General features: G+C 53.3%; 6 protein-coding genes across 6 annotated transcripts; 5 read left to right on the plus strand and 1 right to left on the minus strand.

The window, feature by feature from the left end:
- Window positions 1-2,184: 2,184 nt before the first annotated feature.
- On the minus strand, window positions 2,185-5,468 carry CDEST_10026 (Putative zn(2)Cys(6) fungal-type DNA-binding domain-containing protein). The gene is made up of 7 exons (XM_062926184.1): window positions 4,924-5,468; window positions 4,778-4,861; window positions 4,331-4,690; window positions 3,902-4,172; window positions 3,638-3,804; window positions 3,258-3,484; window positions 2,185-3,114 (listed from the first exon to the last, which is right to left on the minus strand). Exons 1-7 carry the CDS (start codon window positions 5,118-5,120, stop codon window positions 2,321-2,323), a joined length of 2,100 nt encoding a protein of 699 aa, XP_062782235.1. The 5' UTR covers window positions 5,121-5,468; the 3' UTR covers window positions 2,185-2,320.
- A 1-nt stretch (window position 5,469) lies between these two features.
- Window positions 5,470-7,620, plus strand: CDEST_10027 (Putative oxoglutarate/iron-dependent dioxygenase, non-hem dioxygenase domain-containing protein). The gene is made up of 4 exons (XM_062926185.1): window positions 5,470-5,897; window positions 5,957-6,645; window positions 6,744-6,832; window positions 6,899-7,620. Exons 1-4 carry the CDS (start codon window positions 5,611-5,613, stop codon window positions 6,938-6,940), a joined length of 1,107 nt encoding a protein of 368 aa, XP_062782236.1. The 5' UTR covers window positions 5,470-5,610; the 3' UTR covers window positions 6,941-7,620.
- Window positions 7,621-9,720: 2,100 nt separating this feature from the next.
- CDEST_10028 (uncharacterized protein) lies at window positions 9,721-10,187 on the plus strand. Its single transcript, XM_062926186.1, has 2 exons — window positions 9,721-9,818; window positions 9,878-10,187. The coding sequence occupies exons 1-2, from the start codon at window positions 9,766-9,768 to the stop codon at window positions 9,996-9,998; spliced, it is 174 nt and encodes a 57-aa protein (XP_062782237.1). The 5' UTR covers window positions 9,721-9,765; the 3' UTR covers window positions 9,999-10,187.
- Window positions 10,188-11,774: 1,587 nt separating this feature from the next.
- Window positions 11,775-15,945, plus strand: CDEST_10029 (Putative zn(2)Cys(6) fungal-type DNA-binding domain-containing protein). The gene is made up of 8 exons (XM_062926187.1): window positions 11,775-12,566; window positions 12,782-12,894; window positions 13,045-13,890; window positions 14,017-14,047; window positions 14,107-14,162; window positions 14,250-14,324; window positions 14,535-14,749; window positions 14,911-15,945. Exons 1-8 carry the CDS (start codon window positions 12,471-12,473, stop codon window positions 15,654-15,656), a joined length of 2,178 nt encoding a protein of 725 aa, XP_062782238.1. The 5' UTR covers window positions 11,775-12,470; the 3' UTR covers window positions 15,657-15,945.
- An 857-nt stretch (window positions 15,946-16,802) lies between these two features.
- On the plus strand, window positions 16,803-19,181 carry CDEST_10030 (uncharacterized protein; the record flags this gene model as incomplete). The annotated part of the gene is made up of 1 exon (XM_062926188.1): window positions 16,803-19,181. The coding sequence occupies one exon, from the start codon at window positions 16,803-16,805 to the stop codon at window positions 19,179-19,181; it is 2,379 nt and encodes a 792-aa protein (XP_062782239.1).
- An 18-nt stretch (window positions 19,182-19,199) lies between these two features.
- On the plus strand, window positions 19,200-19,484 carry CDEST_10031 (uncharacterized protein; the record flags this gene model as incomplete). The annotated part of the gene is made up of 1 exon (XM_062926189.1): window positions 19,200-19,484. One exon carries the CDS (start codon window positions 19,200-19,202, stop codon window positions 19,482-19,484), a length of 285 nt encoding a protein of 94 aa, XP_062782240.1.
- Between the last annotated feature and the right edge of the window lie 2,193 nt (window positions 19,485-21,677).

Raw genomic sequence — 21,677 nt, forward strand, 5'->3', positions numbered from 1 at the left:
TTCATCAGAAGAAAATGAGAAAGATACGACGAGCGGCCCAAGCTCTGAGTTTGCTATTATCTAGCCTCTAGGGGTCGCCCTCCATGCTGTTGGGAGTTTGTCATTCTTTCTGCCTTGCCTCCCGCGTGTGTTTGAAGAAACTCGAAGCCCGCATCCATCCCGTTTCTGAAGATAAATAAATAAAAAAACCTGGTACCAAACTCTCGTGACCTCAAACCAACCTTGATATCCACACTGGCATGTGCAGCATCTGCTCTTTCCCTTTTGAACGTTGAATGGATCCTCGGGCGTCACCTTGCTGTAGCATCTCGCCGTTTTCCTGTCACGAGTGTCGGGCTCGGCTTCGGACCATGGCAGGCGTCCCCGAGATAGTTCGGGCCGGAAGCTCCATCTTCTACTCCATACAAAGATGACGTTGTCTAACTTCCTACCCTCTTGTGCAGAAGGCTAACCAGCTGGCCGACAACCCCTCTATCTCCGTGTAAAAGAAGCCAACTGAAACCGCTTTAGAGCCCATAGATTTTGACGTTCATCCTGTCAACTTATCGGGTTTTCTAAGCTTCAGCAACTGCAATTCAGGACACCGTAGATCGGGATCGCTTGAAAGTATTTGTTAAATACCACGGCTTACAGTTGTTTTCCCCATTCTTCTCTTCCCTATCAGCAGGGCCTCCTAACCGCATTCCGACCGTCAAGAAATCAACGGAAGAGGGATCTGCACTTCAGAATTCGATTTTTGATGCAAGCAATTCAAAGTACGCTTCCCGGTTCGTAACCTTTCGGTCGAATATCCTGTGATGTATATCGACCGTGAACTCCTCAGCAAAAACGGTTGGTGTTCAGCAAGCATGTCGATGTCACGACTCTACATTGCAAAAATGAGCTGCAAACCTCGGACACCAGAATTGTCGCTTTAAACTCGTACAGAAAGACACTGAGGTGAAGCCCTAGATGCTGCACAGTCCCCTTAGCTGAACACAAAATATGCGGACAGAACCCAACAGAACTCCCTGTGTAGCAACTGAGCAAAAAGAAAACTTCGTTTATTCAGAACGCAACTGCAGATGCGCCAAGCCAAAAAAAAAAAAAAAAAGGGGGGGGGGGGGTTAGAAATACACCATTCAAAAATGGCAACAACACGTCTCAGAAAGCACCCCAAAAACATGTGGTGTTCACTCCGGGATCTTGCAGGTATGTATGTATACGTACTTGGAGATATACTTGAAGACAAACGAAGTTGGAGAATGGCGGTGAAACTGGTAAAAATCAGGTGGCGTTTGTTGCCCGTGTTATTGTCTGAGTTGGCAGTCAGCAAACAGAGAAGAAAGAGCAGGAACACCACAAAATGACGCCTACCCATACTGAGACAGAAGTAGTTGCTCCTTCCTCTGGAATAGAGCCCCCTGGCCACTTAATTAGAAAAAGCAGACAAAAGTTCACCAACAAACAAAAAGAGAAAAAGTCTCCCAGGGCGTGGTTGGAGTAGTGGTTAACTCGTTGCCCTCCCATCATCAGCGAAAGGCAGAAAGTAGGTCGATATCCTCACCGTTTACAGAATCTTGCTAACCTGAACAGCACTGGTTCGAACCCGGTGCCGCGCATCACAAATCTTTTTGTCTTTTACCTCTTCCCCTTTGTATTCTCTTTCTCCCTTGAGTCTTCCTTTCTCTACGTTCCAGTCTGTTTGTTGAAGCAAACGACAACAATTATCGACACACACATTACGACAATGGATAGAGACTGCATTTTTGACCTATCTATGCTGTAACTCTTTTGCTTTTACTGCAGACTGTAGTTATCAAAGATCTATCTGGTTTCAGGTTTCAGGACCCTGATGGAAGCTCCGATCTGCAAGCCCAGCCTATGTACCGTTTGCTACAGCACTGTAGCAGCCGACAATTCCAAATAGGTTTGAGTAGCTTCCAACGATTGGCCACTACGGTTTTGTAAAGGCTGTTGGGCTAGGTGATCAAGGTATGTACGCACAGTGACGCCTGGTGGCAAATGAAGTACTCACGGAAGACTCAGCAAGAAGGCTAACGTCTATGCCTCTATCAAAGGCGAAAGTGCTTCCGCAGACCAAAACCCTATCGATCGGGTATCTCGAAGAATACGGCCTACATCGAGTCGGCCAACACCATCGATTTGTACACAGAAAAGGCCATGCCAAGAAAAGAAAGAAAATGCGGCTAGATCAATCGTGCGTTTAGATCAAGACTGTAGGTGTGTCACTCGCCTAGTTATTTTACAAGAGTTTCGTTGATATTCTATCACCTGGAACCCCCCCCATTGGATTGTCTCTTTACTCAGAAACAAGGGTTCAGAAGAACGATTGGTCTCCGAGTCCGAGGTGCCCGCCGCTGAAAAAGAAATCCATCGTCTCCAAGGATAGAGATCCGTCAAACTCTGGGACCAGCGCTGCCCCCGTGAAATGGGAAGGAGGATGCTCGTGCTGTTGCCCCGGCGTGTCCCCTTGCTGGTCTTGCGTTGTTTGCGCCCAGGTCGGACCAGCCGCCACCGCTGCTCCCGACAAGGACAATTCCACCCCGAGCGACCCGTTGTTACCCCCGAGGGCCTCGGACCCGACATCAGCCCCGGCTCTGGAGGAGCGTCCCTCGACCCGGGAAGAGACCTTCTTCAGCGCCCTCTCCAGCCCGAATTGTATTGCCGACGGTGCACTATTCCCCTTGACGCCGTTGTGTTTCTGCGCGTCACGTAGCAGCTGCAACACCACATCGTCTTGGCCGGATGGCGAGCCCCCCATCGTCAGCGACGGTTTCTGCTCGTACTTCGAAATGATAAGCATTGCGTATGCCACGCACAGACGGTGGAATTCGGGTAGCTCCTCGGCGCGAGAGGTCGGCATGTCGACAAACGCCCGAACGACGTCCGTCGCGAAGGCACTGACGCGGAACTGCGTCACGTCGGGAGGACCCTGCGAGCTCGGCTGGCTGTGAGCTCCGTTGTTCGTCGCGGCGTCAACCGGGTGCAACCTCGGCGAGCTCGACAAGGAGTCGTGGTCCGGTGCGGCCTGATCGTGTTCGAGTGAACGACGGGCAAGGATCAGCCATGCGATCGAGTAGCTTATTCTCAACGTCGAGGCGGCAGGAAGTTCTGTTCCATTGGCGGATCAGTATGCTTCGAAGCCATCTTTCCTTGCACTATGCCCGTACAGTAGACCGACTGCAGTGTACGTGTGCCGTGTTGTCTTGGGGTGTGTTTGCCCAATGGATGGTAGTTATGTAGTGTGGGCTTACCAAACAAATAGTTCCACCTTGTCTTCCACGCGGAAAGTTCCTCGCATGTGCCGTCACCGCTCAAGTACAGTCTCTGCGAGAACTTATCTTGCAGCAAAAGGTATAGCATGATCTCAGCATACACCATGGCATCTCTCATCGTCACTTCCTCAAAGTTGAGCAAGAGTTTGCACTGCTGGAGGTACGCAGCGGGCACAGTTGCCGGTCGACTAGTAGTCGCCGCCCAACTGGAAGAAAGGTGGATGTCAGTGCCGTCCATTCAGAACTTGGCCACGAACTGTAGATAAGATCTCAACTTGTTCGGGGGCTTCTCTGCGTTGCTGTTTCAATCTTGCCCAAGCGGGTTCCTGGCCGACAGAAGAGTGGACATTGAGACTTACTGCAAATTTACCAGGCAGGTATTGGACCAAAGCCTCATGACCCTCTGATCCTCTGCCGTCGACGTCCTGTATTTGGTTCTCGATAGTATTTCCGAGAAATTGATGCTCAGCATTGCTTGCTGTGCGCAGTGCCCGCTGACCAACCAACTGTCGATGTATTCGGGACCCTGCTACCCTTGTGTCAGCCCAACCTGCACTTACGGCACCAAAGTCGTTTTTCAAACTTCACGACTAGAACTGATTCATACTAGAAATTTCACGTACCGATGGCGCTGAAGCCCACAGGCTCATGATCAAGATCCCCATCAACTCCTCCAGGGGCAGTGGGCTTGCAACCATCAGCTGGCCCATCTGCAGTCTCACGTGCTCAAACACGCGCCGGTGGAGCACCGACGAGCTGTGCTCGGAGAAACGCATCGCGTGCAGGCAGCATACGTCGTGCAGAAAAGGCGACGCGTGCCGAAGGTCTCTATTTTTGGGGGCGAGATCCACCTCGCTATTGATAAGAAGAGTGTTCCGTCGACGGCGTACAAATCTATAGAGCGGTTAGTATTCGTGTTGGACTATCCCCTACAGTCATGCTAACATGCTGAGAAGATATGATTCGCCCCCCGCTTCCGGATCCTCTTTTCTTTTTCCTCTGTCAACCGGCTTTGGTGGAGGCCAAGGAATCCAGCTGGAAATTAGACTCACTCAGCAACCAGGTCACGAGCCGTCTTGTCATCCAGAAGACCCAACGACACGACGTCTGCCTGAACATCAAACGTCCTTCGATACCCTCCGCTCAGCTGATTCCCAACTTTCCGCACAACTTCCGCCGGGGACGAATAGACGTGCCGGTCCGCTGGCTCGACATCCTCCTTTTCAGGCGCCTTGGAGGCGTCGCAGCCTTCGTTGCTGTCCTGGTCCGCATGTGCCGGATGTGGCCGCGGTTGATGCGGTCGTTCCTGTCGGTCAGTCGCCAAGGTCCTTCTAACATCAGGCCGGCTTCCGGAAGCAAGCATCTGTATCGTCGCCTTGAGGTCAACTATCGATGCCTCTAGGCTTCGGAACCTGTGAATGGTTGACATTCAGCATCGGCAATGTGTGAATTTGTCCGCAACCGGCGTTGCGCAGGGGAGTGGGCGGGGGCCGGTTTACCTTCCTTCGATATCAGGCTTGCTTGGTGTCTCACGGGAAGAAGCTGAATGCGTGTCGCCGCTGTCATTCCACGTACATGTGATTCTGATCCCATCAGTGTTGTGTTCCTTCTGCTCCTTGCCTTGAGTCTCGACCGTCTGACGCACCTCAGCGAGCGGCACCGCGCACAAGTCTCCGACTCCTCTTCAAGCTCACACCGACACTTCTGCCTCCGACACGTGTCGCACGAGAGGATACGTCTCTTCCTCTTGCGACTCAGATCCTCCTTCCCCGGCCCACCCCGCCGGCTTTCGTCGCTCAGCCTGCGGCGGCGGACAGCCGGCGAGTCCGCCTCGTGGGGCATCTTTCTTTCTCGTCAGAAATCACGATTCCAGGTTCTATACAGCTCGAAGACCGTACGATATGCAGCCACGAGTGAAACGTTTCGACGATGCCTACTTGTTGAGGGCAAGGGGGCGGTGAAGTCGGACAAACCAGGAGATAGGCGGAGATCTCTGTGGGTTTATTCATTGGTCAAGAAGCTCCCACATCTCGGTTAGCCATCTGAGTGGGGAAGGAGATAGCCGGATACCGGCGGACCCTCAACTAGAAAGTCTCAGGGCTTAAACTTTGGTCTATCGGTGGCAAGAAAACGTGGCTTGGGGTAGCCCCAGATTATAGGACAGCTACAGAGTAATTATATACATATATATCCGCAACAGACTGCATCGCTGTTACTCCGTTGGGCATATAAAGAAAACGATATACTGCAGCCACAGCAATTTTCATTCATCGCTTGCTCACATCAGAGAAAACGGCCAGCCCCCCACTTCCTGTGTTCCCCAATCATAAGAATGACGACCATGACAGCAAGCGAAAGGGTGCCAGCTGGCAAGAAGAAGATCTTCTTGAACAGTTATGATGGCCCGACCTACAGACTGGTATCTACGAACCCAGCACGCGATTGCACGCCGGATGAGATCCCCATCATCGACCTCGAAGGGATGAACGGCGACCTCAATGCCCGCAAATCTGTTGCCGCCGATATATTGCATGCGGCGGAGACCAGTGGGTTCTTTTACATAAAGAACCATGGCATCCCCGAACGCGTAACGGAAGATGCCCATCGAAAGGGTATAGAGTATGTTCGATAGTGGCCAAGGACCGGACTAGGTGATCGTCAAACTCACTCAATGACAGGTTCTTCAAACTGCCCGAGGCGCAGAAGCGAAAGCTGGAATCGAAAACCTCGGCATACGGCTACTGCGGCTTCCGAGAACGACAGGCCAACCCTGCCGAAACAAAGGACAGGAAAGAAGCTTTCATGTGCCATTATGAGCCTGAGTTCGACCCCCTTCACGAGCAGGCCCTCGATAGCGTGCCTGCACACGTCAGACAGCACCTCCCCAAAGAGGATTTCGACTGGACCGACGAAGGGGACTCTGCCGTCCTCCCAGGATTCAAGTCCTCGGTCCTGGCTCACTGGCGTGCTTGTCTGGCGCTTTCGCGCCGTCTGATACGGGTCGTCGCCCTAGCCCTCGATCTTCCCGAGGACCACTTTGATCACCTCACGACGTATCCCGGCGGTGATTTTGCAATCAATTTCTACCCTGGCCACGGCGACGAGCCTGTCCAGGACCCCGACGAGGTCGGTGTGGGTGCGCACACGGATCTGCAGATCTTGACACTGCTGTGGCAGGATGGGCATAGGGGCCTGCAAGTGCTCAACAGCGCGGGGGAATGGATGTGGGCGCCGCCAATCCGCGGCACATTCGTTGTCAACATTGGCGACTTCTTCATGCGGATGACCAATGACAGACTCAGCTCGACAGTTCATCGGGTCATCCAGCACGGCAGGGAAGATAGGATCTCGATGCCCTTTTTCTTCGGTACAAACCCTTCTCTTCAGCCTCTCAAGGACGAGGTCATGGGCCTCCCGAGTTCCACGTGCGTTTGTGCTGATCGACTCCGTCTTGGCCACGATTAGGTTTCAATTTTGACCAGAAACTTGGCGTTCTGCCAACCTGCGTCGATGAGAGCAACCCGGCCAAGTATGAGCCTGTTACGTGCGGTGAGGTCAGTAGATGCATCTCATCGGATTTATGATTGAGCTCGTGGAAATTTCTGACACATAACTGGCAGCTTATTGCAAGGCGATTGGCCCTGGCGGAAAATACACGTTAGCGAAACAGCATGTGGAGAGACAAACGCCTCACAAAAGGACGAACCTGGTGAAACCGATGTATTCAGCCCTAGACCATCGATTGCTGGGCCGCGAGGGAGCGTTTGTTTGGTTGCACTGCCAATCCGAAAGAAGGCAAACCTCCGTCCGGGGGTCCACAACTGGGTTCCTAAAGTCAGCCGCTCAACCACTCTGCATGTAGGAATAACTGGCTGGGTCTTGTGGTCGCGGTCTGCGTTAGTAGGGTGGATGCGGTTTCTGGTCAACGTAGCGATCCGGAGGATGTTTCTAGGTCGTCGTACCCAAACCTGGTAAGTCGGGGGCTTTTCATGTGATGACCATGAAGGTAAATGCGAAGCCATATCAAGTGGAGAGCGTCACGCTCACCGAGATGTTCGAAGCACTCAGAAAAGCGGCTAAGCGTTATTGAACGCTCATCTAAACCAACTTCTCCGAGTAAGCCCGATGTCGCGTGATTAGCGGCGGTTGGCGTTTATCGGTGGAGACGAGAATGGGAAAAGGGGATTTGGTGATTGAAGAGAGTGTACATGGATTGTCTGGTGTGTGCCTACGGCAGCAGGGGACCACCGCGCAGCGTAAGCAGCAGCAGCCCGCGTCGTAAGTCCACAGAGCCGTTAATCCTCACTGCCATGCCAGTAGTAGTAGTAGTAGCATGATTGCTGATAGTTTCTGTCGAAAGAATCATGTCTCGTGCACCTTTGAGTAAGCCAGTCTGGGTAAGCTGCTTGCGGTGCAGGGAGCTCCCGTGAGAACAGGCACGCCAAGATAGAGGAACGGGTCCACAGACAGCGAGAGGCGCCGATTGATTGGTGATGAGCATGTTGCATCTGCACGAAGGTAGCATCGTTGGATGAGCGGTTGGTGAAAGCCCAGCGAGAACGGAAGCATCGACAATAGACGCGGCTGGGCGGTTCAGCGGGGTTCGGACGCCCCTCGCCCTACCCACCTAGGTAGGTACGTAGATAGATCATGGGCTGGGTGGTGCACCAACTGTACAAACCAGGGCACCCCGTCGAAAGACATGGGGGGAAAAACACAGTAACCCAGCCAAAGAATACATCTGACGTGTTTCTGGTCTGAATATGACGATGGCAGCCAACGACACACAAGACCAACGGTTACAGTGAAGTGAAAGGGAGGGGAGAGAGAGAGAGAGAGAGCTCCAACTCCGTGCAGCGTTGGACTCGACGGACTGCCCGAGTCAGCCTAACGAAGGTCTACTACCTAGCTACTGAGATGATGGCCGGCCGCTGCATTAATGGGCCATGGCCAACAGAGGTTCTGCCCGGGAGGAAGCTGTTCATGTGGCCGTTGTGTGTCATGTGTAGTCCGTTTATGACAGAGGAGGCGGACTTCTCTAGTGCCAAGTCTAGCTCCCCGCTAAGCAAGCGGGCCCTGACTGAGATGAGACAAGCCAACGCAGTCCCTCTTAAGTCACACAGGTACACATTGTGGGGAAGACGACATTGCACCCGGTAATGCACGAACCTTCTCGCAATATGTGCACCCGAACCGGCGAGATACGTAGACGGCACCAGGACACGACAATTGTCTGGCATTTGTACACATACATACCGCCAGGCAATCTTTACATGCCCCGGAATGATTGAGGTTCGAGCGAGCGTTTCTTGCCATGCGGCATACTCGGATACATGTTCATAGCCAGAGCAGCCTAGAGACGAGACGGAATTGGTCGCGAACGTCTCAACCATTCCCAGTGCACACAACAAAACAAAGACATTATCCAAAGGCAAGGCCAGTCTATGGGAGATCTGGATCGGCTCTAATCCAGATGGGATGGGTCATTTTGATAGAACCTTCTCCCACCTGAACCACCCATCCATTATCTAAGTCTGACCAACCGTACAGCCCCAAAGCTCTTTTGCCGTGTTCCCCGCTAACCGACATCCACCACGAATTAGTCCCACTGTCCCACCCAGCAAGGCATTGTGCCATGTGGGGTCGAGAGGCTCGACCAACCCAGCGGCTGGCTACTTTGCATCGTCGGGTATGCGAACTCAGCAGTCTCGGGCGGTTTCTCACTTTACTATTCACCTGTCATTACTGAGGTATGTTGTCAAGGCAGTCCCGTCTTGAGATTGCACAGTTACACAATATCAAGAAACCCTCGATAAGAAAAAGGACAAGACAGTTGTCGGTATGCCAACCTCAAGACGAGCCACCTCGCTTATGTGTCTCAACAGTGCTTAAAGATCACGGGTTCAGGGTTACGGTGTCTGACATAGAAAGCGAGACCGAGAAAGGGTGTTACAGCAGATAGTAACGGCTGGTTAGTGATTTTCGCCGATGACTCAGCCCGTTAGTTGGGGCCCATAAAGGTCAAGCGTAAGATGCTAATCTCTGAGATGCTGAAGGGTTGCGTAGTGAGTTCCTCTTTTCCGCGTGTACTGTAGGTTGCAAATCACTAGACCTACCTATCCGCAGCTTACCTACCCAGAAAAATTTGCAGCTGGTGTACGTATGGCACAGCAGTCACTTCTTGCTAAGATTTTGTGGGGAAAAATGTGTTACTTCGCCGATAGTCTGACAGTCTATTAGTTGGGGTTCATCAAGTTCAAGAGTCGGCTTTCGGACTCCGACATCAAATTGATAGGCGCCGGACCGACCATGCCGGGCGAACAACAACCCCCCAGTGCAGGAAGAAGCAAGGTGATGTAACCCACTTCCGAGCCGTTGAGAACTCCGGTTGGGATGGCTCAGCGTCGCGGATGACGTAGGAGGAAACGGTTGAAGCCAACGACTCGCTTTAAAACCTCAAGGCACCCTGCGCCGTCACGGTTAGTAGATGCCCTCAGCGTCCGAAAGAAAGCGGTCATACCACGGAATCATTTTCAAACGGTCAGTCGCCTCTGTTCGATTCGCTCCACAAAACCGGTCGCTCACGGCCCTATTTCTAGCTCCGGTAGGGCTCATGAGCCCCATTTCCTACCTGCATCTTTCACCGGCCAACGAGTGAGCCTTGTCGCCTACCCAACGCCAGCGGAATCCCACATTACCAAGATCATCTTGAGTATGTAATGTTGTATTTCATATCTAGTTCAATGTGAGGAGGGGTATCCGACCAGTTGAGAAAAGCGAGTGGGCCAAGCAACAACCACGGGGGATGGATTACTTCAGGCACTCCATCCGCAATTTCATATTCAATCTCACTATGTAGATCTTTTTGCAAGACTCAGACAGACAGCCTGCTGGTAGGGGCCCAACAACATCAAGCGTATATCTTTCATCGTCTCACTCAGGGTTGTTTGACCTTTATTGATTTCTGTGCCGTCGAATTTATGTCACTCATGAGAATTCTGCTTCAGGTTCACTGGCTTGTCACCACTAGTAACAAAGTCCGCCTGCATCATGCGTTGGCATCGTCTAATGTGGCCTGTCAGTACCCTGCTCTGGTGAAGTCGACATGGAAAGTGCTTGGCATTGAGTGCAAGCGCAGACTTCGTGCGTCCGTAATGAAAGTAAGATAGAGAGATACCCCATTAGGAAAGAAAAAAGCTCGAAGCACATTGGCCACCCATCTGCTGCGGGGGGGTTCATCCTGTTTCGCTCGGAACCGACTCCGCGACCGGACGGATGTTGCTGGACATCAAATTAAAGCGGGACATGTACAGAGTAGGTACCCTGTACCGTGGTATTGAAAGACTGACAGATGACAACCATCTCCCTCATCGCCCGCGACCCATTAGACTGATGAGACACTCACCATAAAGCAAGACTTCGCCGCATGGATACCTCATCAGACCGCCGAGTCAGTCTGATCAAAACAAGCATCAAAGCTAGAGTTTGACAAATTTCTTCCAGTGATTTGGCTTGCGGTGAATGTAGTGGGGGAATGGTCGGGTAGGTAATGTGGAAGGCGTGGAATGTGAACAAGTAACACATTCGTTTGTGCATGTCCTGACCTCACACCTCACTTCAGCCTTCCCATCATTTTAGTACTGCCGCACTCCATTGCCACATTCCACATTGCCTCGCTTGGCCAATAGGCTAGCCAACGCTTGTACAAAGAGTCACATATATGTCTGATCTGGTATCACAAAATGGACAGTGTGGAGGGCAGAGGTGGAGGGCAGAGGTGGAGGGCAGAGGTGGAGGATGACGGACAGCGGGAGGCAAGGGACAAGGTATTAGGGAGTTGGTTGGGACGCTAAGATGAGAGGTAAGGGAAGGTGGTGTGGACTGTCCCACAAATACCAAGGCCCGACGCAACGCATCGCGTCGCATCGCTGCTCATCGCGCTGCACCGCATATTGAACGAGACTGTCGAACTACCATCACGGCAACGAGCGTGACGAGGCCGTCGGCGGGATGTTCTCAACCTAAACCTCCATCCCTCACAACGAAGCGTAACTACTTATGTGTATCCAGCCAAGTAGCTCATGTCATTCTTGATCACGGCTGAGTTGAGCGAGATCTCATCAGGGGTTGACTAGTCATTCATATCGCATGCGAAATGACAATGACCAAGTCCGGCAGACGCTGCCTGTCAGCAAAGAACTGGCGGCACAGAGTCTTTCTACTGGTTCTAGTCTCAAACCTAGCAAATATCATTTCTACGCACTTTAGGCTCTTCTCCTTATCCTCAAAAGTCAGTCTTGGACCGACAAACAAGTCACTTACCCTGGCAAGCTGTGCGTTCGTTACATTTGCACGTACTGCCCTGTCACGCACGTCCTGTTCGGACGATTTCATGGCTCATTCCTGGCTTTTCTAGGTGGGTTATCAAGGCCCAGATTGCCGTTGCCTGCGCGTGGCGGTCACCTTCCTTGTCGCCATTGCTGTTTCGTTGTGTTGCAGCTCCTGTCATCCTCCCGCTGCAATTAGAGCTGCCGGGGAGTCGGGCTTCAACTCCGGCCCCTCCTCTCAACCAATCCTCCACAGCTTCGGGTACCTTTCCTGATTCCCATTGCAGTCCAAGGGTAAACAAAACTAGACCGCGCACTCCGCTCTCGTGTTTTCACCCCCCCTCCCCCCCCCCCTTGGCCGGTGATGCCTGAAAAGGCAGTGAACAACAACCGTTGGCCGCGCCTTCTGGTAGGCTTTCTACGCCCGCCCGACCGCTTCTTGACATAAACACGGCATACCGCACGACATGGCATGTGTTCCGGATAGGACGGACCCAGCGCCGGGGACGCACACACACGCGCACATCCTCTTCGACGACCCCGGGACTCCAACGTTCACCATCGGGACCGCCTTCTCTTAACGGAATCCGAACGCTCCCCCCCCCCGCTCAATGCCGTCTCTGTCACTCGCAGCCGCTGTACTGGCTCTTGTCGCGACCAGGGTTTCTCCGTCGCAGCGACCCTGTACTGGTTCTCCGAGCTGGTCTGCTGTCCCAATGTGGACCACAAACATCCACCTTGCCACCCCGCCTAGCCTAGCAGGCAATCATTCCGTCGCAATATCAACTACAAAGTCCTGCTGAACGATCTGAACACTCCCCCCCGAACCGACCAATATTTCGCTTCCTTCGCTTCAAGGTGAATCATGGACGCCGAACCTTCGTCGGTGGCTTCAAGCTGGGCGGGTTCGGCTGCTGGCAATTCGGCCAATCGAAAAGAGCGTGGTCATATCGCGCAACGGGTAAGTCTGCTCTCGTGTTTCGTTTCACATCGACCGTCGTTGTTCTTGCGCGAAAAGTCTACTTTCGATTGCTGTATCGGGTCCGAAGCCAAGCAAAAAGGGCGAGCACGATGACAGGTTGATTGCCTGTCCCATTCCCTGACATAGCTCGCAACGCGCTTATCAAAGGGCGTCTGGCTAGCCTTGGGTTCAAATCTAACATGATGTCTTGACAGGCTTGCGAGGTCTGCCGCCGCAGGAAGCAGAAATGTGACGAAGAGAAGCCAACGTGCGGCTATTGCTTCAAGGCCCAGCTGGAGTGTGATTACGGAAGCCCCAAACCAACCAAGTAAGCTCGCTAGATTTTTCTTGTCCTCGCGCATGCGACTTAACTGGCCCCGTCTGCATCCCTTCTTCTTGCACATCTTGAATCGGAACGGTGCAGAATCGAGCCACCAGGCTTTCATTAGTGCCTCATATAGTTGCTAACTTGGTGCAGGAAAGACAAGACATTGGTCGAGTTACTCGACCTTGTAACCAACATCAACCAGCATACCAGTCATATTCCAGAATTATACGCCCAGCTACTGACCTTGCGAGACATCATACCAGCCTCTCTTCCTATCGATCACAGCGGCGGCAGCAGTAGCAGCAGTGACAGAGCGTCGTCAACGGCCATATTGCTGCCCTCACGTCGGCTCGGTCCAACTTCTCAACACCAGGCAGCACGCCGTTATGCTTCCTCCGTGAACAAGATAATGATATGGCCTGCAGTACGACAAACGCTTGAGAATGTCCGGCCCAAGATATCCGGCCTCCAGGCCATCTTTCAGAGACCCGGTCTCTCATCGGTTTTGCTGGAGCAGCGAGGAGACGCCCGGCGTCTGCCTCGAGGGGGTGTAGAATCCATGGCCTCGCAAGATCGCATCGCACTGGGAATCGCTCCCGACGACCCGATTCCAGTTCAAATGACGACTATAAGCCCTCATGTCCTCGAGGACCATGCTAGAATATACTTCAACACCTTCAACCGGATTCACCCTGTTCTAGACCGCCAGTATTTCATGGGTGTGGTGTTTCCTAGAGTTCTCATGAACAATTTCGACGAGGATGCGTCATCTACTCTGTTGTGTCTAGTGTTGGCGCTCGCCGAAGTAGCCATGGCAGACGTGTCAGGTAAAGGGCTCCTGTCGTTCCAGGACCAACCTCGCAAACCAGACGACACTACAGAGAAGATCGAATATCGGCCACCGGGAATTGAGTTCTTCAACGAAGCAAGGCGGCGCTTAGGCTTTTCTATGAGCGATTACAGCTTGGAAAACATACAAATGTACATCCTGACAGGGTGAGTGGCCCTCGTTGAAGACTGAATTACGTAGGGCTAGGCTCGAAGCCGGCGCTTGTTTGCCCCAGTGTGTAGTGTTTGAGGTATAGGAATGATGCTGATCTGAGCATGTCCTCCCGGTAACAGCTTGTATTACGAATCTTGTTCTCAACACACGGTGAGTGTGAAGAGAAAGGGGTGGTTCTTCGTTTAACTCAGCTAAACAACGCTGAACAGGAATCCTGGAAAATGACCATATCCGCGTCCTTGGCTTGCCACGCACTGATTGCCAAGTATGAACCAGCGAGATTCCTTGACGGCCAGGGTCGACTTGTTCAGCCAGCTGCCTGATGAACTGGCCAGCTAACGTGAACTTGCAGTAACCCTGCCGAACTTGATGCCGCCCATGACGATCAGATCTGCCGGGTGTTCTGGTATTGCTCCATCGCCGAAACGTACGTGCATCGCAGTTTCGTTTGCGCGACCCAAACGGCCACCTTCGTGCCCCAACGATGGCCCTCCTTCATCCCGTCCCAATCCCTAGTCGACTTATGTGTTGGTGGGAATAATGTGCACATGTGGCACACACTCAACCGCTCCGACCATGCCCTCTTGTCACTGGCTCTGGAATATCTCACCATCTAACAACCGCTTCGTTGATATAGGAGTCTCCAGCTAGAGCTCCAGTTGCCCTTGACCGGTCTTGACAAGCTGGAACCGAGCATCCAACTGCCTCAGTTTCCCGAATATGTCACCACGACCGATCAACTACTTCGTGCGCAGATGTACAATGACAGAATGTCTCATTACGGCGAGATATTTAGTTACCAGATTTCTCTCCGAAACCTCGCCATCAAAGTACACGACGGGCTAAATCGAGGTGAGTTTTCCCACCCCAGACACCCCGTTATCTAGCCCAAGCTTGCCACCAGCATACACCACGCGAGTCTCGGGGCCAGCGCTCGCTCAACACTTCCGCTTGCTACGCAGTGGCTCCGTTACTTTCTACGCCTACCCGCTGACAACTCGTACCTCGCCCAGTTGTTGAAGGGTCCGCCTCTATCTCGAATCAGTCGTTTTCTGGTTCGGTCGACTCTCTAAGAACCGGCATTGATGAGCTAGCTAGGCAGCTGGAACAGTGGCATAGTTCTCTACCAAGTTACTTGAGCTGGGACCGTAACCTTGCCCCCACTGTCTTTCCAAGCCACGAAATCCAACACCCCGGCCAGTCGTTTTATGGTCAGAGCATGTATGCTGCCGGGTCAATGGAAGGGTTGCAGTCAGCTCCCATCACCGACTTCATCGCGTCCGACATCGGGAACCCCCATGCCAATACTGGCTATCCCAATTCGGACATTGTGGTGCTCGCCGTCATGCGCTCGCGTTATTACCACCTCGAAACTCTGCTCTATCGACCTTTCATCTATAAGGTTCTACACGAAAACCCAGACACCTTGACCGAAGCAGACGTGTCGGGAACCACGAGGTTTCTCCACGCCTGCGTTCTCTGGCCAATCATGGTTCCGCCGGTCTCTCAACACAAACGTATGATCCCGTGTCTCTACTTTTGGCTGCAGAATATCTTGGACGTGCTCGTCGCTTTGCACCTGTCCGTAATAAACCCTATATTATCCAACATCCGACATGGCCATTGCCGCCAAGGGTACGAGCAAGAAGCCGAGCTGACTATAGAGTGGGGTATTGCGTGGATACGGGATCTTAAAGACGCTGATAGAGCTGCGCAATGGTGTTGGACAATTCTCAAAAGCCTGTATCGACTCGACTGAATGAGTGGTGACCTGCACCGGGGGCACAACCCGTCAGATGTCTTTGGATAAGAAACCGTCTCCATGGATCCACCGTTGTCAGTGGCGAGCGGGCTCAGTGGCCGACAGGCAAATCCCTTGGAACAGTCCACCATGCGAAGTCTTGGCCGTTGTCTTTGTTCTCAGAACAAAGAAAGACCAGTTGCGCGCAGGGTAGGGATAGAGGTGGAAGAACGAGACGGCGGCAGCAGTGTCGATCATCTGAGCAGCCTCACATTTCTCGTGTCACATCTGGATGAAGCACTGAGACGGAATGCAATGCTATTCACAAGAGTCAATGAAGATGAGAAAGCTATGATACTGGAGTTGACAGCCGTTGGATGTTGAGCTCCGACATTCACGTACGGTCTAATCTAGGGAGATTGGCTAGATCCAGGGCTAACCCTCCGACAACGATCAGCTCCTGCAACTTCTTGGGATGTGAACAAGGGTTTTCTGTGATTGACCGCCGTCGTAGGGTAGCGGCGTATGTTGCAGTTTTGATCGTCTACTTGACTCGTTCATTGCGAAAGAGACAGTAAGCGACGGGTCAACCATTATGTCGGGTCTGTCAGAACCCGACTTGGGACAGACCCCACGTCTACGTCTTACTCCAAGCTGAACTGGGATTCTCCTTCGGGGCCAGGCGACTTTGCCTCTGACCGCACTACGCTTGTGTCTCCTCCCGCTTTCGGGGTCGTTCCGTTGGCAGTTTCCCATCTACCGGGGAAACCTACTGGAAGCTCCTGTTTGAGGGAAGGCAACATCCATGCGGTGGCAGGCCAGTCCGGACGACGGAGTTCCACCACTTCCTCCGCCACGCTGTGTGCTTTTTCCCAGTCTACAAGCCATCTCTGCGTCACCAGAGGATCTTAAACCAACAGTCTTAACGTCCAACTCAGCGAGTCGTGGGTCCCGCAAGGAACCAGTCGCGCCCAGATTTGCTTGCCGACCGGCACAGGCATATTTACTACCGCACCGCCTCATGCACCCTTTACAAGGGCCGCTACAATGGCCGTTCACAATGCGTATCTTTCCTACAAACGAGACACGAAATATCTACTCTACTGGGTGGTTCACGCCTCCAACTTCATCGTCAAGACCCACAGAGAGACCGACTGCTGCTAGATGTCGCCCGTCAGGTTCAACACATCCGGGACGGTCACGGTTGATGAATTTTCGGCAATGACTCGACTCATTGGGCAGGAGATGCGATCCATCCCCTCTGTCGTCATTGAGATACTCCGTTCAGTGATCCTAGCGAGGATTGCTCATTGGGATGGATTCCAACAATACACCGAGGGCAGTGCCGAAGTCCTAAACTCCCACAAGGTTGACAGAACGTTCACGATTGCCCTATACAAAGCCTTTGAGGCTTTCGAAGCCCTCTGCGTAGAAGATGTTCAGAATGCGAACCAGGAGTGGCCATGTGGGGCCCAAACATGCGACGCCCTTGAGGAAATTGTCTTCGCCAACGACTTTTCGATTCGGGACATTCGAAAGCTAGACCATGAGGGGTCTGACTACGACTCCAGCAACGTTATCTCTGAATTCCGAAAGCGCGGTCAAAAAGGACGCAGCATAAGAAACAAAAACAAGAGGAAAAAGAAGGCGGAGATTGCGGAGCAAGGGGCCGCGGCTCTGGGAAAAGTGCCCTTGAAGGAGTATCGATTTCTCAGAACCGACGAAGAACTGACAACGGAGTATACCATGGCGGTCCGCTCGTACTTCCTGGATTGTGCCAGCCTGCGTGACTACCTCCAGGGCATATGGCATGAGGTCGCATATGACGGCCTCAACAGCGTTGTCGCCGGCGCTTTGGTTCAACTGGCCTTTGGGGTCGTAAAACAAACCGAGTCAGATGTCTTCGCTGACTTCCCAGGCCAGGTTTCTTACGAAGCTCTCGAGAGAATCATCACACGGGGTAACGCCCAGAAGGCCGAGAAGGAGTTCAGCGCGGCCAGGCACGCCCTGGTACCGGACGATCAGAGCCAAGGGAGTGCCGAGGCCTTTGTCGACCTAAAGGAGTACATGCTTTCCGATGCCTACCGGAACCTTGTCGATTTCATAGTCGATTACCAGAAGAACCGGAACGGATTCCCAACCATGAAAATGCTCATGCATACCACGCCATGGGAACCCGGCTTTGACTTGCAGCAAGCGACCAAAGAAGAGAGGCTGGAGTGGCGTCGAGTGTACACGATCAATTGGCTCTTTGACCTGGTAAACCACTACTCAAGCCCGATCCTCGAGCAGCCTCCCGGCGGACAAAACCTCGAGGACATTGACTGGTCCACCAGAAATGAGTGTCTTGCCCCAAAAGCGATTTCTGGTTTACAGGACTTCGGAGCAGTCATTACCTCGCTTGCAATGCAAAAGCCTGGAACACAAGTTGCGGACCGCATCTCGCCTTTCGACGTCTTCGTCCTACAATGCGTCGTCGACGCTTTCACCGTCTCTCGTGGCTGGTCTGTTGACACGTTGAAAGGGCATGTGATTGTTGCCCCGCCGCAGAGTTTTGACCCAACAAGAGAAATCAAGATGTTCTTGCGCGGCAAAAACGAGAGAGGCGACTCCGGCTGTTTAAATTCTCTTGATAGGCTGGTGGGTATATTCGAAGCCAGCGAAGAATTCCCCAAAGAACCCGAACACCGTCAAGGTTGGCTTCGCGCCATCAGAGTGTTCTATAACAGTTTATTGTTGCTCGGCGACTCAAACCGAGTGCGTACATGCCACTCGTTTCCGAGTTCGAACTTCTCTGCGACCCATGTCAACGGCTTGTGGAAACTTTCTCCTCTTCTATGTGCCGTAAGTCTGAAGGACAATGTCGAACTAGCATATCGCTACTCCATGGCCTTGTGGGACGCTCTGGCCAGCATCACATCCATGGTCCATCTTTACAACATGCTTGTGGAAAAAGGATACATGACCATGCCAAATCAGCTTCACCAAAGCCTACGGAGCACGTTTCGAGACAGCTTCTTCCTTAACGGCGAAGTGCCAACGTACGACTTTGCCCCAGTCTTGTCAAAGCGGCTCCATGATAGATGGGACCCAAGATTGCAGGCGCTGAAACAGTCTCAATGTGATGATGCTTACAAAGTGGGTGGGTCTCATAACGCTCTGCATCTCAATCTGCTGTTAGCGTTCAGAAAAAGGGCGAACCTGCTGGTTTACGGAGAAGTGGGATGGGATATCGAAAGGATTCCGGACGACCTTATTGAACCGCAATCATCACTGGCGATGCTACGCATCTCCCAGACCAAGCGAGTCGTCGACCCCCAGACAGGCAAGAAAACCTTTGATGACACGGACCTGATCCGCCGCGCCAGAGGGGAATTAAAGGTAGACGATGACGAGCTCTTCGCCATAGCGAATGCGCATGTGATGGGCGGACCGGACAGTCAGTCTGACTCCCAGCTAACGGGGGAACAACGATTGAGGCTTGTGAAAAGGGACATATACAACGACGTGTGCGGAGACTCACCCTTATCGGGCATCGACTAGCTTTCGGTCACCGCCAAGATGCTGCATCTCTGGGCGGAAATCAAGAAGCAGCTACGCGACGTAAAAAACCCGCTGTATACGGGTTTGGTCGGAACTGACCAGTGGGGAGAAACAGCACATCTCATAATGAGAACCATGAATGTCCGAGACGAGCAATGTCTTCGGATCATGGCCAGCATGATAAAAGACTCCAGGGCTTCGTTGAACGACTTTGCCTATTGGGAAGATATGGGCAGGACGGCTGATATGCCAAACAGAGGTTCTGGGGACGAACGGAATGGCGTGCTATGTTCGGTCATGTGAGCAAGGCCGATGGGACCAACAGGGCTATGTGTTTGTGCATTGTTGTTTTTGGAGCGTTGACTTTGATCTGCCAGAAGTTGGTGGAAAAGTTCTGGGTGACAGGCTTGGCTCTGGCTAGCGATTCTTGTATTGAAGTTATTCAGCAATGATACACGTTTGATTGTGTTGACTGGGGCGGGCAGACGAAAAACCCCCGGGATACGAAAAGCCCACATTGCATTCTCAGGAGTGCCTAGCCTCCGTGCCCTTGCCCATTCGTGGGAGAAAAGTCACGCTCTGGGAGAGGCTGACGCTATTCGCGGTCTCGACTGGCCACGGCACGGTAAGGGGGTTATTATCTTGAGCACGACGCGACAAGGAAATCACATCCTACGTCACACATAAAGCAGAGAGGGAAGCCGCAACTAATCTCGTGCCTCAAGTCCGAGCACAAGCTCTCTTCTTCTTCATGTTCTCCGTCTCTTCGGGCCCCCTTCCTGGCGGCTTGAAGGGCAGGAGGTGGGGAAAGAGACGTCAAAACGAACCGGACTCGTGCACGGCGTGGCGTCTGGGTTCGTCAATGACACGCTCGACATCCAGGCGCCGCACGCGAGAGGAAGGGGGCGGCGCGCTTTCTCGCGCACCCCCATTACCCCCGTGCCGCCGGGCCGCCCCCCTCGGCTGGCTCTCTCTCTACTCCATCTGTACCGGAGGGGTAGAATATTTGCTCGTCGTGATGTGTTCAATGAGGTGCCCTGGGCACCAGGCGATGGACGGGAACCCGACATTTCGGTCATATCGACGAGACTCTGGCTAACTTGCCGCCCCAAGACGGGGGTATATCGATGGACGAGCTAGCCAATTAGTCCCATGACTAGCTTACCAGCCCTTCGGCCACACACACACACACACACACACACACACACACACAAACATATGCGCACGCGCACGCACGCCCAAACCTCCCGCGAAAGGAGCTACAAGACGCAAATCTTGCGCTGGGTTCGTCGGTGACGCGAGCCGCGGCCCGGGGGGCGCCACTTTTGAGAAAGACATGGCTCGGTACGGCGCTGGCTATCGAGGAGGAAAGCGACGGCGCGGGCGTGGCAGGGGACCGGTGCCGTCCGGCGCTTGCTGTTGCGCTCCAGTAGTCAGCTCGGCGTATACGTGTTTATGCCTACCCTTTGACAATTCCCGCGGTGACTTGTTCCAGTCAAACAGAGAAGGAAGACCCCGTTTCTCAGGGTGTACGTCGGAGAGGGGAGGGAGGGGAAATGAGGGCGACGTCCAGCTCTCAGCCAGTGACACCGACCCGCGGCTCGTATATGCGTGTGGAACGGTCATAGTCCCGTCCCGCAGCCGCCTGTTCAGGTTCCGGCAGTTGTTGCGGCATCGTTGTCAACAGGACGTGGATAATCGTCTCGCCACGTGGCCGGAAGCAGACCGGTCTTATTTTTATTTTTATTTTTTTTGCAATGCACTGGGCGTTGGTGTTTGGCGCGGTCCCGAAGCGTCTGGCGTGACATGGCACAACAGGTCCGGGAAAGATGTGAGATGACGTGGATCCCTCTCAACGAGAGGTCGGCCCTCCACGACGAGACGGGTGCCGTCCATGGGTAGCAGTTCTCGGGAGGAACGCGCGACGTATCAAGGCTCTATGCACACTGGTCTCTCGCAGGTTCTTTCACTGCCGTGTTCCTCACGCATGCATGCACAGCCGTCCGTCAAGCTTTCTCGGCCGCTTCTTGACCCGGCTGGGCGACGCAGCTCGCGTGCTGTATCGCACCACGGTCGTTCCCGTTTCCGTTTCCGTTTCCGCAAGGTGCCGGAGAAGGCGACTAGGGAGCACGGGGCCGGGGCGGGGACCGGGGGTCGGGATGGACTCAGAATTGCGTGGCGTGGTACGGCCGTTTGGTCCGCCCTGTTTGTAGTAAGGTTTGTGGGAGCCTAAAGGATCGCGGTGGCGTTGGACAGGGTGGGTAACTTGGCAGGTTGTTTGACTCTCCCTCGACGGAGGAAAATGGCCGAGAAAGAAACCGAGTCCGAGCGACACATGGCCGCAGTCGATCGAGAAGTATGTCGACCGGCTGATGGCACGGACTGGACGCAGCGCTGACATCAGACGGGCGCCCCGTATCCTGTGCAGGGTTGGTTGTCTCCAGAAAGTAGTGAAGACAAAGGATGAAAAAGGAAAACCCCCACTAGCCTCACGCC

This window comes from Colletotrichum destructivum, chromosome 6 (assembly GCF_034447905.1).
Source record: "Colletotrichum destructivum chromosome 6, complete sequence".
NCBI lineage: Eukaryota > Fungi > Ascomycota > Sordariomycetes > Glomerellales > Glomerellaceae > Colletotrichum > Colletotrichum destructivum.